At 40.6% G+C, this 13,338-nt stretch overlaps 1 protein-coding gene across 11 annotated transcripts in view; it reads right to left on the reverse strand.

Moving 5' to 3' along the window:
* Positions 1 to 13,338, reverse strand: part of DNM3 (dynamin 3) — a 332,054-nt gene that overhangs the window by 250,199 nt on the left and 68,517 nt on the right. For all 11 annotated transcript variants that reach the window (XM_059728288.1, XM_019486507.2, XM_059728290.1 and 8 more), the window contains exons 7-9: positions 10,136 to 10,278; positions 3,820 to 3,955; positions 2,423 to 2,490 (exon numbers count right to left, since the gene is read on the reverse strand). In XM_059728288.1, coding sequence (XP_059584271.1) covers positions 2,423 to 2,490; positions 3,820 to 3,955; positions 10,136 to 10,278 — 347 coding nt within the window. The remainder of the gene's footprint in view (positions 1 to 2,422; positions 2,491 to 3,819; positions 3,956 to 10,135; positions 10,279 to 13,338) is intronic.

A 13,338-nucleotide genomic window follows, 5' to 3' on the forward strand; every position in this document is an offset into this window, starting at 1 on the left:
CTGTGGAATTTCCATCCTTGGAGGTTTTTAACATTCAGCTAGACAAAGCCTTGGCTGGGATGATGTAGTTGGGGATGGTCCTGTTTTGAGTAGGGGGTTGGACTAGACCTCCTGAGGTACCTTTCAACCCTCATTTTCTATGATTTTCAGTAAAAATTGTTTAGAAACAAATGTCCTATTATAAGTTTGTGCACCTTTTACAGATGATGTGTACCAAGCCATAAACCATGAAAGAACTTGAATTATCTCGAAAGTCAATTCAGACTGTCATATGGGATATTTATAGGCATCTGGGGTTTAAAAAAAAAATTGGGGAGAAATGGCATGAAAATGAAACTTTCTATAGAGAACAGTCATAACAATGACTTAAGTCTAATCAGGAGCATCAGTTTCAGATAGCTAGCAGTTAAAAAGTAATGCAAATACAGATGCCATAGAGATGTATTTATATGCCTTATGCAGTCTGAGAAATATATAAATTGCAAATGGGAATTGGTGTGGTCCAGTAGAGGACCATACAATACTGTTCTGTCAGCAGAAGTCTGTTATTGATGTGTACTATACTCCAATTCCGATTCCCTCTTATGTGATACAGTCCACAAACTGCATATTGGTAAACAAAGAGTTAATGGGGACAGGAATAATTAGCTATCATGGCTGCATCTGGAGTGGATTAAGTTGAGTCAAAATTATTGGGCACAATTCCAAAAGAGTTGAGCTTCCTGTAAAAGTGGCTGGAAAAGCTCAGCTGGGGGGAAAGTCCTGAACGTGGAAGCAGTTTAATTAGAAGCAGACTAACTCCTGGCTTCAGAGCTAAAATAGAGGGATAAGATCTAGGAAGGTAGCCCTGTTGGTTGGTGTTCTGCAAGTATAAGGATCCTGAAGATATCTCTAGGAGGTAATACTTAGGAGGGTAGCATAGAGGTACACAAGCTAATCTCAAGTACCAGAACAGAAGCCATGGTGCTCTGTACAGGTTTCTCAGTGTAAAGTAGCCTGCACATAACTCCGCACTGCTGGGGGTAGGTTGATGATGATCTAGCCTGAATATGTCTACATTATCCTGCAATGGAGACATACCCATAGATATGACTATAAACAAAAAGGAGCAATAGTCCCATACCACCTTGTTATAAAAGGCTGCGCAATCCCCCAGTTCACTGGGTTTCACTTTTTTTATACACCTTTGAGTGTACTTGGTCATTTTTCTCCAAATTAGCAAATATGGGCACTAATAGTATGAGCCACTTAAAACTCAAATAAATAAGATGCATCCCAGAACATGTCTTCCCAGTGGGTTCTGGCACCTTGATTACAGAACCAACCATTTTCCCCATGGTAGAATTCAAAAGGCAAGAAAAGCATGAATGCTTCAACAGAGCATCAAAGCTATTCTGCAAGACAAGCAGAGGGTCTTGTACTATGACAAGCTATATTGTGTGCAATATCTGCACTAACAGTAAATCAGTACAAGGATTCATGGCCTAAATCATGTGTAACTGCCAGATTTCAGGGACAGAGCTCAACCCATATGCCATAGTATCAACATCCTAAATTCAAATAGCACTGTGTACAGTTCCAACATGCCAAGTTCCAAGGTTTGACATCTGACCTTGTGCCTTGCCCTCTCCACTTTCTAGTGGGACCTTATTTGACCACTGACGGCATGTGCACTGCTCACGAAGGGAATATCTGCAAGCAATTCTTAAAGGAAACATAAGTAGTTTTTGTTCTTCTTTTATTTTTTTAAGGAATTAAGTTCTTCTAAAATTGTATGAAAGGAACCAAAGGAATTGTCATCTATATTGTATGAAAGGATCTAATTATACTGTATTTGTAAAAACTCTAAGAGTGGCACTTCAGCTCTTCACATATATTGTTCCATTTCACCCTCATGTGTGGGCATTAAGGCCAAATAAATACAATTTCAATGAAGGTTTTACTCCATTTTAATGACTTCTATCTGTTCAACATTTCATGTAGCTTTTTTCCCTACCAGTTATGTTCTATAGCAAGTGCAATCAAAAAAAAAAAAATCACAAAAAGGAACATCAGTACAGAATCACACTATTCTGAATTTGTGGCTTCAATCAATCCCATTAAGTGCAAACAGCATGGAGCTACATAAATATCTTGTTTTACTGGAGCAGGCCGCAACACCAAAGCAAACAGTACAACCAGAAGCAATTTCATTGAACTGCTCTGTACCTGAACTCTTTAAATATTTCAGACAAATTTGGTATGTCTTTGCAAAGCAGTGGGCATGGCCAATGACCCTAATGGCTATGTTAAAAACAAAAACACGTAAAGAGAAATAAAAAGACTTTTTAAGCAACTAAATAAGAAAGTGATAAGTGTATATGAATTTAAAAGATTGTTTTCCACATATGTGTCTGAACATACAGAAATGGGAAGCACTTGCCTGATACCATGTATATTTTTGATTGCGTAGCTAATTTCTCTCCGCAGTTCTTTCTCGTTGAATTCCATCTAGAAGAAAATTGAAAGCATATTTAATGAATGGACATTTAAATAAAAACTAGCAAATATTAAACTTGTGAAACAGAGCCAAACAACATGAAAACTCAACTTGCTAAACAAACTCAGCAGGCCATTGATATACCCGTTTGTAACTACTGCAAAAGAAAGTGAAGTCTTTATACACAGTAATTTTAGAAGTTCAAAGCTGTGAAGGCAAGACCAATTGTTGAAAGTGAGACATACTGGACTACATTTTCCATTCCAAACAAACTGCTGGCTGAAATAATTCTGCAGAGCATCCTATTAGAGAACCAGACAAATCCAGATCTATAACATTTGAGAAGAGCTACTTTAACAGAAGTGTACTCCATCTTTAAAAAAAAAAAATTCTGTTATTCCATTCTCTTTACAACTTATCTGCAGGCTTGGCAGAAGTGTGGGGGCTGGTGACTGAAGCAGAACAAAAAACAGTTTTCCAAAACTTATTTCTTCCCTCCTATGAACATTTGGGGAGGGAAGATTGCTTGTTTTCCACTCTAAATTAAAGTAGCAAAACCTCCCAAAACATAGTTAATTTCCACAGCTCTAGTCTTAAAAGATTCACTTAGGTAGTAGCCTCTTGAACATGAGAAACAGTGTCATATCAGTTGCAACTGTTTACCTGCTCAACCTATCCAGAAGGAGGATACTGGAGAGAAGCCAACTGCGAAAGAACCATGGGAAAAGCAGGGAGCATGGTAAAAAACAAGACAGAAGACAGACACAAAATCTAATTTGGACATTTTGCCAAGTAGATAGAGAAATGCAGGATCCTAGATGTAAAAATTCAATTCTATCAAAACTAATTGTGCAAAGTATGTGTGAGAAGAGACAATACATCTATCCAAATTTGGCTACTGGGGGGGGAGGGGGAGGAGAACAGCTGTACACCTGAAAATATGAATTTACTATTATTACAAAGTGAGATTCATTTCAAATTTGAGAACACATTGCAAATTAAATTGAGCTATAAAGTGAGCAAATAGGAAATATCCATTGCTAGAGACAAGGTGAACATTGTGCTCTGAGCCATTTTAAAATTATTTTAGCATTATGAGTAAGTTTTAAAAATTACATGGTACTGAGATTGCTTCTCAGTGTTCAGAACCAGAAATAAAAACATTTTTCTTCTGTGGGTTAGTGACAGTCTTCCTTTTGTGTAATGGACTCCTTTTGATTAAGGGTTTTCCTGTTAGAGTACCCTCTTCAAATGAAATGGAAATTCCCCTTGCCACTGTTAATATACACATGAAAACCTACTATTAAAATTGAAAGGAAGGAAAAAAGACATACACATACCTTTACTAGTTCAAAAGGAAAACGCTCATGGAAAATGCGATTGATTTTGGCACCACCAGACAGTTCTAATGTGTCAACCTGGTCCCCTGATCCTTCAATTCTTTTTTCAAAGTCCACTGAAAACTGTTGAACCATCCTGAAATTTTTTAATCAAACAAATGCAAAATGCTTACATTAAAGTTTTTTGTTTCAGTATTATGCCATTGTATCTATGTCCAATGAATGGTTTTTCTGCAGTTAACAGCAATATCTATATGTATATTCCTCCCCTCCCATAGGACAGCTGCAAGTATAAATATAAATATAAAATCTCTTAAAATTAAATTTAAAACAGCTGGTATTGTGTGTTTGGCAAAATATATACAATGGGTTACCAACAACTACATTATTCCTGTTTTTATCCCTATTACAGATGTGTATAAAGTGATAGTCCTTTCCAAAATTTCTTTACAACAGGATAAACATTGTGATTCTTAGAGCAAATGATATTCGACAAATGTAAGATTAACAGTTCTCCAGAGTTCAAAATTCTTCATAATTAAATGATCTAATTAAAGGAAAAGATGAGTGGTGAAAACCTAGAAATAATTCTTCCATTTTAAAGCAGAGATTTTTCTTGTACAAAAGTTACAAATCTCCAGAAGAATTTTTTCCAAGTCCTTGGGAGCTCTCAGACAGTACAGTAGTGTAACATGAATCAGACTGCCAAAATTTAGACCTTTTGCTAGAAGATTTAGAAGACATTTGGTAGATGAATCTTCCTGTGCCAATACTAGGCAGTCCAAAAAGGAGTATTGAGGAATCCAGGTGGAAGCTATCAGTCTGACATGTTCCAATCTGCCTAAATTTCCATAGACTTAGCCAACAGAAGTATTTGGTTGGGGGTTGGGTTTTTTTTTTGTTTGGTTTTTGTTTTGTTGGGTTTTTTGGGGGGGGAGGGGGAGGGAGGATAGGGGAAGGGAAGGGGGGGAGGGAGAGGGAAAAAGAGACTATAATTCACTTACATACAGAAGGAAGTCCCCACCATCTATTTATATAGAAAGCCCACCATGTTTTCAAGTGAGTTTTCATCACTGTCATGTACATTTAACAATGATCTTTGGAGGTGCGAAACTCCCAGAAAGGAAAAGGTATCACTATGATCATGAACTTCAGACCAAATGAATGAGTTTAGAGAGAGGATTAGAGAGACTTGTGTCACCATATGAATCTCAACCTACTAATACACTTCTGCTTTCATGACTAATACAGGACAATTTCCTCCTTTTACTTTTGGAAGCAATGAAGTCACAGGAATAAGAAACTCGTTCATTTGACATTGTAGGTCATCATTTTTTTTGACACAAGAAGTTAGGTTAGCTCTCTAGTTAGCTTATGAACTGGAACTCAGGAAAAAGGATGAGGAAGGATCTCTGGGGAATACCATGGAATGGAATGGGGTAAAGGCCATGTTTATATCATCTCCATGCCAAATAAAAAACTACTGACAAGATAAGCCCCACTCACTCCATCCCACTCCTCCTTTACTCAAGCCTCACAATTAGCCAGAGTAGACAGCTTAGCAGAGGTCCTTAGTGTATGCCCCAGCACTATTCTTAGACCTGCTGTCTCAGAAGAGACAGGAGCCCTTTTTTAGTGTGTCTACACTGTCTAATTGCCAAGCTTGGATATGGGCAGAGCAAGAGTGAGTGGGCAGAGTTTGTTTCTTGGCAGTGATCCTAGGCTTGGCAGAGTAAAGAATATAGATTTGGCCATAAATCTTTTCTGGCTCTTTTCCTGCTTTAGAAAGTGTTATGAGAGTGGAAGAAGCTAATCCCACTAGAAGGCATGTCATGCCAGCAGTGCCTAGCAATTCCTAATTACCCAATGCTAAGTTAACCAAGAAGTACACAACCTCTGATCAAATAAACAGAGGAATCCATCAATCCTTGCTTGTAGAATGGTCTGAGAATAATCACCCTTGCTGTCTATCCTACAACCACTGAAATACCTGGTGATCCAAAAACAAAATGCGTCTACGAATGATCAGATTCTTACTTAAGGACATGTTTTGTCTGGCTTGTTGAACAGAGTGGTAAAAGAAGCAATGTATAAAAAGTCACCAGCTTCTGCAAGAAGGATCTACAGTTTTGATGGTCATTCTCCCTTTTCTGTAATTCCAGAATAATAGGAGGTCATGCATCCTGTACAAGACTTCTAAGGGTTTTATGGCAATGCTGTTGTAATTTATCCAATATGGTTGTGAAAACATTTGAAGGGGTGAAGTAAGTACAAATCATGTTGTCAAAAGGTGAAGATAAATTATTCTTAAGAGTTCCTTCCACAGACTTGTCTGTGGCACTTTCAGATGTACACAATTGTGAATAGCTGAATGTATGGGAAGTAGCAAGAGGAAGCCCTCATTAAAGGATGTTCAGCAATGCACAGATCTCCTGAATTATATCTAGGACATTGCCCACACCACCCTCTGCTGGAACTAAACCTTTTCCCAATTAGTGAAGCTAATCACATAGACACTGATCTATGGTCCTTTTTCTTAAGCATCTCTTAAGTCATAGACTGTATCGGCATATCCTCTAAAACCTTCTGAAACCTACTTCTTCAGTGTGTGTGAATAAAACATCATTAAAGTCTGTCAGAATGCTGACAAAAAAAAATGAATTTGGTGACTCAGATTTGTATTTGGGTACTGGCCTTGAAAGTTGCAAGCTTCCTTGTTATAAAATTATTTTAAGCAATTTTCATCCTCTTTACAGGACTGAACTATCACCCATCTCCTCCCTTTCTGTGGCAAAAGAAAGAAGGCAGAAAATATATTGATCCATAACAAACCTCTTTCTATCCAGTTGCATAATTAGGGGTGGGTGACTGAGCCATCAAGCCCCAGTGACTGATTGTGAGAGGGCACAAGAATAGCTGTCACTGCCACTGCTGTCCTGCCCACTGCTGCCACTGTTGCCCAGGGTGCAGAAACAGCTTGTTGCACTTCTATACGAGGAAGCATGATGCTTAAAACCTGAAAGTGCTTATACATGTGTTGGTTTGCATTCTAGTTAGAGCATATCAGACCAGACTAGATTAATCAAGTCTGCTCCACATTCTAATTAGAATGCTTCAGCATGGCCTCGTTGTCACATGTATAAGCCCCTGGGGTCGTTGGCTGTAGCCGTGTTGGTCCAAGGACATAGACAGGTAAATGTGATATCTTATTTTTGTCTAATAAAAGATATCACACTGACCCAAAGAACTTTGTCTGTATAAGCCCCTGTGGGTTTAAAAATGGCCACTGGGGCGCTTTATCTAAGCCTCATTGAATCAGGTTTAGATGACGTGTCCCATGGCCATTTTTCAACCCACAGGGGCTTAACAGACATGACAGTGAGGCGTTTTAATTAAAGCAGCTCTCCAAGAACTGTTCTAATTAAAACGTTCCCCCCCACCCACCCACAGGCACATGTATAGGCAGCCTGAGTGCCTGGGCTTCTTGATCTAGAAGCCTCAAGTAGAATCAAGAACTCAGACTAAGGTAGAGACTGCGCAGAGCTGACTCAAACTATGGAATTTAATCAATATGTGTATTATTAACAAACAAAAATATCTGACCCTTAAAATAAGAATGAACAGAACAGTAAAATATATCATACCCTCAAGAACCCTCATGTAGAAAGGAGAAACCTAAGAATTTGGACTGTAGCTCATTATAGCTGTTCAAATACCACAGTAAAGAACTTGATATAGAGTGGTTGGCGCTCACACTAAGAATGCAGCTGCATTGTACTGAGTATCAACAGCATCCAACCTGATACTCTTGAGGACAACTGTTTTAAGAAAACATGCATTTGATTAAAAGCCGAGACTATGCATCCTGAGCTATGCACAGCATTCCAGGATATTCTATCTTAGCAAAGAGTATACACAAGGCATAACCCAATTACAATGCTCAAAGAAAAACACTTTAATTTAGGTTTGGCATATCGAAGTAAAATGAAGCAATAGACAGACAGACAGACAGACAGACATTGCTTTATCCTACTATAATGAACTGGATACTAGTTGTGCGCGAAGCAAGCCATATTCGATTCAGATTCAGCCCGATTCGGGGGACAGTGATTTAATTCATTGATTCAGATCACTGTCCCAATTCAATTCAGCCGAATCTGAATCTGAAGACTCGATGCTGATTCGGAGAATCGACAATTTGGCCACAGACACAGCTTTAAATGTTTTTTCTACATACCTTGAGGTACTAGGTGTGGCCTGTGAATGCTGAGATGGTGGGGTGGATGGAGCGTCCTAACGGATCACGTGGCGGAGCCCCCCAACTCCCTCAGCTCAGCAATCAGCCGCAGGGGGACCCTGGGTGCCCCCCCAGACCAAAGAGGCACCAGTTGCCGAGCTGGGGGGCAGGGAGAGGGGTATCCCATGCACTCTCCGGCAGACCTAGTAGCGGACCAGAAGTGTTTCCATCTCAGCATTCACAAGCCACCTGGTACCTTGAGGTATGTAGAAAAAACATTCAAAGCTATGTCCAAATCATCAAATTGAATCAATGACTGAAGCTTTGCGCAGCCATCCTGTGTGTGCCTGTGTGTGCGCATGTGCATGTGTGCACTATACACACACACACACACACATACACACACACACACACACACACACCACTATTAAATGAATTATAGGAATGAACTCCTGGCGCTCTGGTATAGTGTCCGATAGTGTATAGAAGGCCAATGTGGTGCCTATCTTCAAGAAAGGGAGGAAAGTGAATCCAGCAAACTACAGGCCCATCAGCCTGACCTCTATCTCAGGGAAGGTCTTAGAAAAGTTTATTAAAGAGGCCATCCTTAATGAATTGGCCAACACCAACATCCTGAGGGATAGCCAGCATGGGTTTGTTGTGGGTAGGTCTTGCTTGACCAATCTAATTTCTTTTTACGACCAGGTGACCTACCACCTTGGACAAGGGAGAAGAGATTGATGTCATATTTCTTGACTTCAAAAACGCCTTTGATCTGGTATCCCATGATCACCTCTTGGTGAAACTGGCCAACTGTGGCCTTGGGTCCACCACGATCTGCTGGCGGGGAAACTGGCTCCGTGGTAGGACCCAGAAGGTGGTAATTGATGGAAGTCGATCGTCATGGTGCCCCGTGACCAGTGGGGTCCCCCAAGGCTCTGTCCTTGGACCCATATTGTTCAACATCTTCATTAATGATGAGGACACTGGAGTCAGAAGCGGACTGGCCAAGTTCGCTGATGACACCAAACTTTGGGGCAAAGCATTCACACCTGGAGACAGGAGGGCGATCCAGGCTGACCTGGACAGGCTCAGCAAATGGCCGGGCGAGAACCTGATGGTGTTTAACACTGAAAAATGCAAGGTTCTCCACCTTGGGAGGAAAAACCTGCAGCATCCTTATAGGCTCGGCAGTGCTACGCTGGCTAGCACTACGGAAGAAAGAGACTTGGGGGTCATGATTGACCACAAGATGAACATGAGCCTTCAATGTGATGCTGAGGCTAGTAAAGCGAACAAAACGCTGGCTTGCATCCATAGATGGTTCTCAAGCAAATCCTGGGACATCATTCTCCCCTTGTACTTGGCCTTGGTGAGGCCGCAGCTGGAGTTCTGCATCCAGTTTTGGGCCCCACAATTCAAAAAGGATGTGGAGAAGCTTGAGAGAGTCCAGAGAAGAGCCACGCGCATGATTAGAGATCAGAAAAACAGACCTTACAACGACAGGCTGAGAGCTAAGGGGCTCTTTAGCCTGGAAAAGCGCAGGCTCAGGGGTGATCTGATGGCCACCTATAAGTTTATTAGGGGTGACCACCAGTATCTGGGGGAACGTTTGTTCACCAGAGCACCCCTAGGGATGATGAGGTTGAATGGTTATAAACTACTGCAAGACCATTTCAGGCTGGATGTAAGGAAGGATTTCTTTACTGTCCAAGCCCCCAAGGCCTGGAATAGCCTGCCATCAGAGGTGGTTCAAGCACCTACACTGAACACCTTCAAGAGAAAATTGGATGCTTATCTTGCTGGGATCCTATGACCACAGCTGACTTCCTGCCCTTTGGGCAGGGGGCTGGACTCGATGATCTTCCGAGGTCCCTTCCAACCCTAAAGTCTATGAAATCTATGAAAAGGGAAACTCCTCTTAAAAGTATAAGCGTCTTTGGAACTTGAGCCTTGTTAACCTCTTTGGCAACTGCATAGTGTCCCAAGTTCTCCTTTCACTGGAAAACAGTCACCTCCTGAACTTAAATGAGACAGAATTTACACATATGAAAAGAAACTAAAAGAGTACACACTCACTGCAGTAAGGCTTTGGTCTTTCTAGTTGGATCTTCCGGTTTGAAATTTTTGTATGCCTCCACTTCATGTTCTATAGAAAGCATTTGGCTCTGAAGTTTGCTCCTGAAGGCTGGCAACGTATCCCGAATGTGATTGGTGAGTTGCTGAAAAAGTTAAATAAAAAATCCTTTATTACTGTGAATACAGATGGCTGTAAAGGATGGACACTTCCTTTTGAATGCCCAACAAAAAACTTATGACCCATGCTAGGCTCTCCAGTGTACTTCCCTTTGATCCAACAGGTATATCCATAGGCCAAAACAAAATCCTCTTTTCTTGGCCACATTATATCAAGGCTTGAACAATTTCCTGATCTTCTCATTATGCTGAGCACTAAGAACACTTGTGTAAGTAAGGGGTACTTACTCAGCCATGTCAACAGAAGCCACACACACTTAATTTCCAATGATATTTCTTAGCACTCAGTACTTTAATCCTATATCTCCTGCCAAAAGAAAATGACACCCTCAAGCACTGCTATCCCTCAACCCCATTGCAGAATTACTTTGCTGCTGTCCCCACTCCTCAGCACACAAGAAATCCTCAGTCTTCCAACTCCTCTTCATTTACGCCTTCTGTTTCTTTTTGAAAAGGGCCAAAAATGAGGGAGAATGAGAAGTAAAGTTACCTCCCACTCAGTGAGGGGAAGGACGTGAACCTGACAGCTTTAGTTACCCAACTCCCCCTCTCTCTTACTCCACCGCCCCGCCCCGCCCCCCAACATTTTTTTTCTTCTCTTCCTCTACATTTTTAGGTTAAGTGTCTCCATCATTCTGTTCCTTTCTCTTTTGCTGTAATCCAGAGAAAAAGCCAGCTTCCAGCCATACTCAACCTATGAACATTTCTACACCCCTACAGACATGAACAAGTAAGTTTTTCTACATATTGTATCATTATCATACATTCAAGTTATCTAGGAGTAAATTAAATGGACCATTACATGGATAAAGGGCTCAAAGCCATCCAAAGTTTGAACATTTTTCTTCTAGCAATCTTCAACCCTACAAAGGTTTTAAGGACCCATTAGATTCCCTCTGGACAACTCAGCAAGTCCTGGCTATTCCACTGAAGAGGTGATTTCAAGAGACTCCAAGGACTACATGTGCACTATTGGAAAATCTCCAGTGTAATATTTCTTTTATTCCAGTAGATAGAGCAGTGGTGTTAAACATGCAGCCCTCAAGGCTCCAAAATGTGACTTCTTAGGTCAACTGTGTTAAGATGTGTTGTTTGTATAAGCTGACAGTACAATACCTGAGCTATACGTCCTGCAACTTTTAAACTGGAATGTTTGAAATAACCTTTTTACTACAGAGAGGCAGTAAGGGTCATCTCCCCAACTAACTCCAGTCACTTTTTCCTATAAACCCAAAAGCATCCCTGATCACTTCTGCCAAGCTAAGTCCCAAGGACAGCAGAATAAGAGCTAAACTTTCCCTGTCTGAGCCTAATAAAGTATCTAACAAAGGGTGGCACCTTCCAACACAAGACAGCATAAAAAAGGAAATGAGATACTGGGAAAGTCACCAGTTACAGTACCTTCTTGCTCAGTCCAGATCAGAATAGCCTGAGAGATGCACTGAATTTGCCATCTGGTAAAAGTCCCAACATGGTAGCTTGAGATAAGCAAATGTCTTAGCCACCCCACTCCCTATTCCTAGATTAAGGACATAGGGGCAGCAAGGTATAGAAACAGACAACGTTCAGTCTGGATTCTCACACAGAGGTCCTGCAAGTGCTTTCAGCTCCCTTCATACAAAGAATAGGAAGTGGTAGAAAACCTGCCCCTAAATCGTTTTTTGTGACAGCTTGCCCTTTTTTTAATAATACATTTGTTCCTTGGGTTTAGGAAGCAGACCTCCTGCTCTATACTATACAAGCTTTTTGTACCAACAATTCTGAAAAAAAAAATCTTCCCTTATATCATTTTACCAGTGCTAATCCCACAAGCACTGAAGAGTTTATAAGAGGGAAGCAAAGGGGGAACACTCACTGAGTGTGTAAGGTTTGACTTTTGTTCATGTACATTTTTGATATATATATATATATATATATATATATATATATATATTGATGGGACCTGGAATGTTTTGGACAGTACTGCCAATGTCTTATTTGGCTTGTGAGCTCTTTGGGTCCTGGATCACTTCTGAGTACACTTTTGACACTATATGAAGAATGACTTATAAAAAATATAGCTAATGTGTTTTGGGGCTGGTCCAAGACATGGCAAGAGTAATGCTGAAATAAATACAATACCACATTCATAAAGTAAAGCATATGGACTATGGGGTAGAAAGATGGATAAGCTCAGGAAGGAAGAAATGGTTGCTATAGCATCCAACTAATATCGGGGAAGGGTCAAGAATTATTTCAGTTGTCATTCTTTGAGAACACACTGATAGATCCCAAGTATCAATAAATCAAGCAGTCTGGATGACTATATCTGGAACTGTAACATTCTCTCCACTCACACATTCAATTTTCTACCTGAATTTCCTAACTTTATAAAGAAGCCATTATTGCATCTCCCATCTGCTAAATATGGGGGAGTTTCAACCTTTAAGTGACAACAATGCAAATAATTTATGTACCGATAAGTACAGCTCCTTGGTTTGCAGTTACATCCTATAGCCAACATTCTACCCCCCAACCAAATAAAGACTTAAAAAAAAAAGAGTCATTCTGAGAAGCCTGTAGGCTCTAAACAAAAGTTCTACTGAGTTATTTTCTCCATGGAATGAAACACTGGAGTTTTCTTGGAGCTCCACCTTGTGGAACCAGAGTTTTGAATTTCCAACAGAACCACTGGCACCAACACATGTAATAACATGGGTACAACTTGCATGAACCTCTACAGCATATTTTCCACATACTTATAAACCCACATAAATCCAATAAATAAATACTGAGGTGTGTGACAGTGTGTGGTTTCATGCAGCAGTGAAATGCCAAAGAATTACTATATCTACCAAAATATAAGTTGACTTTGTATTTGAGGTGACCCCCAAATAATAGGATTCTATACATGGATTCCTTGTCGCATGAGGCATCCTGGCCCAGGGCAGGCAATAGCTCAACTCTGGCTGCAGCCCCAAGCCCCAGGGCGAGAGCCAGAGCTGAGCCACCACCTGCCCTGGGCCTGTACTTGAAGCCAAAGCTGA

The sequence above is a fragment of the Alligator mississippiensis genome, chromosome 5, assembly GCF_030867095.1.
Source record: "Alligator mississippiensis isolate rAllMis1 chromosome 5, rAllMis1, whole genome shotgun sequence".
Taxonomy (NCBI): Eukaryota; Metazoa; Chordata; order Crocodylia; family Alligatoridae; genus Alligator; species Alligator mississippiensis.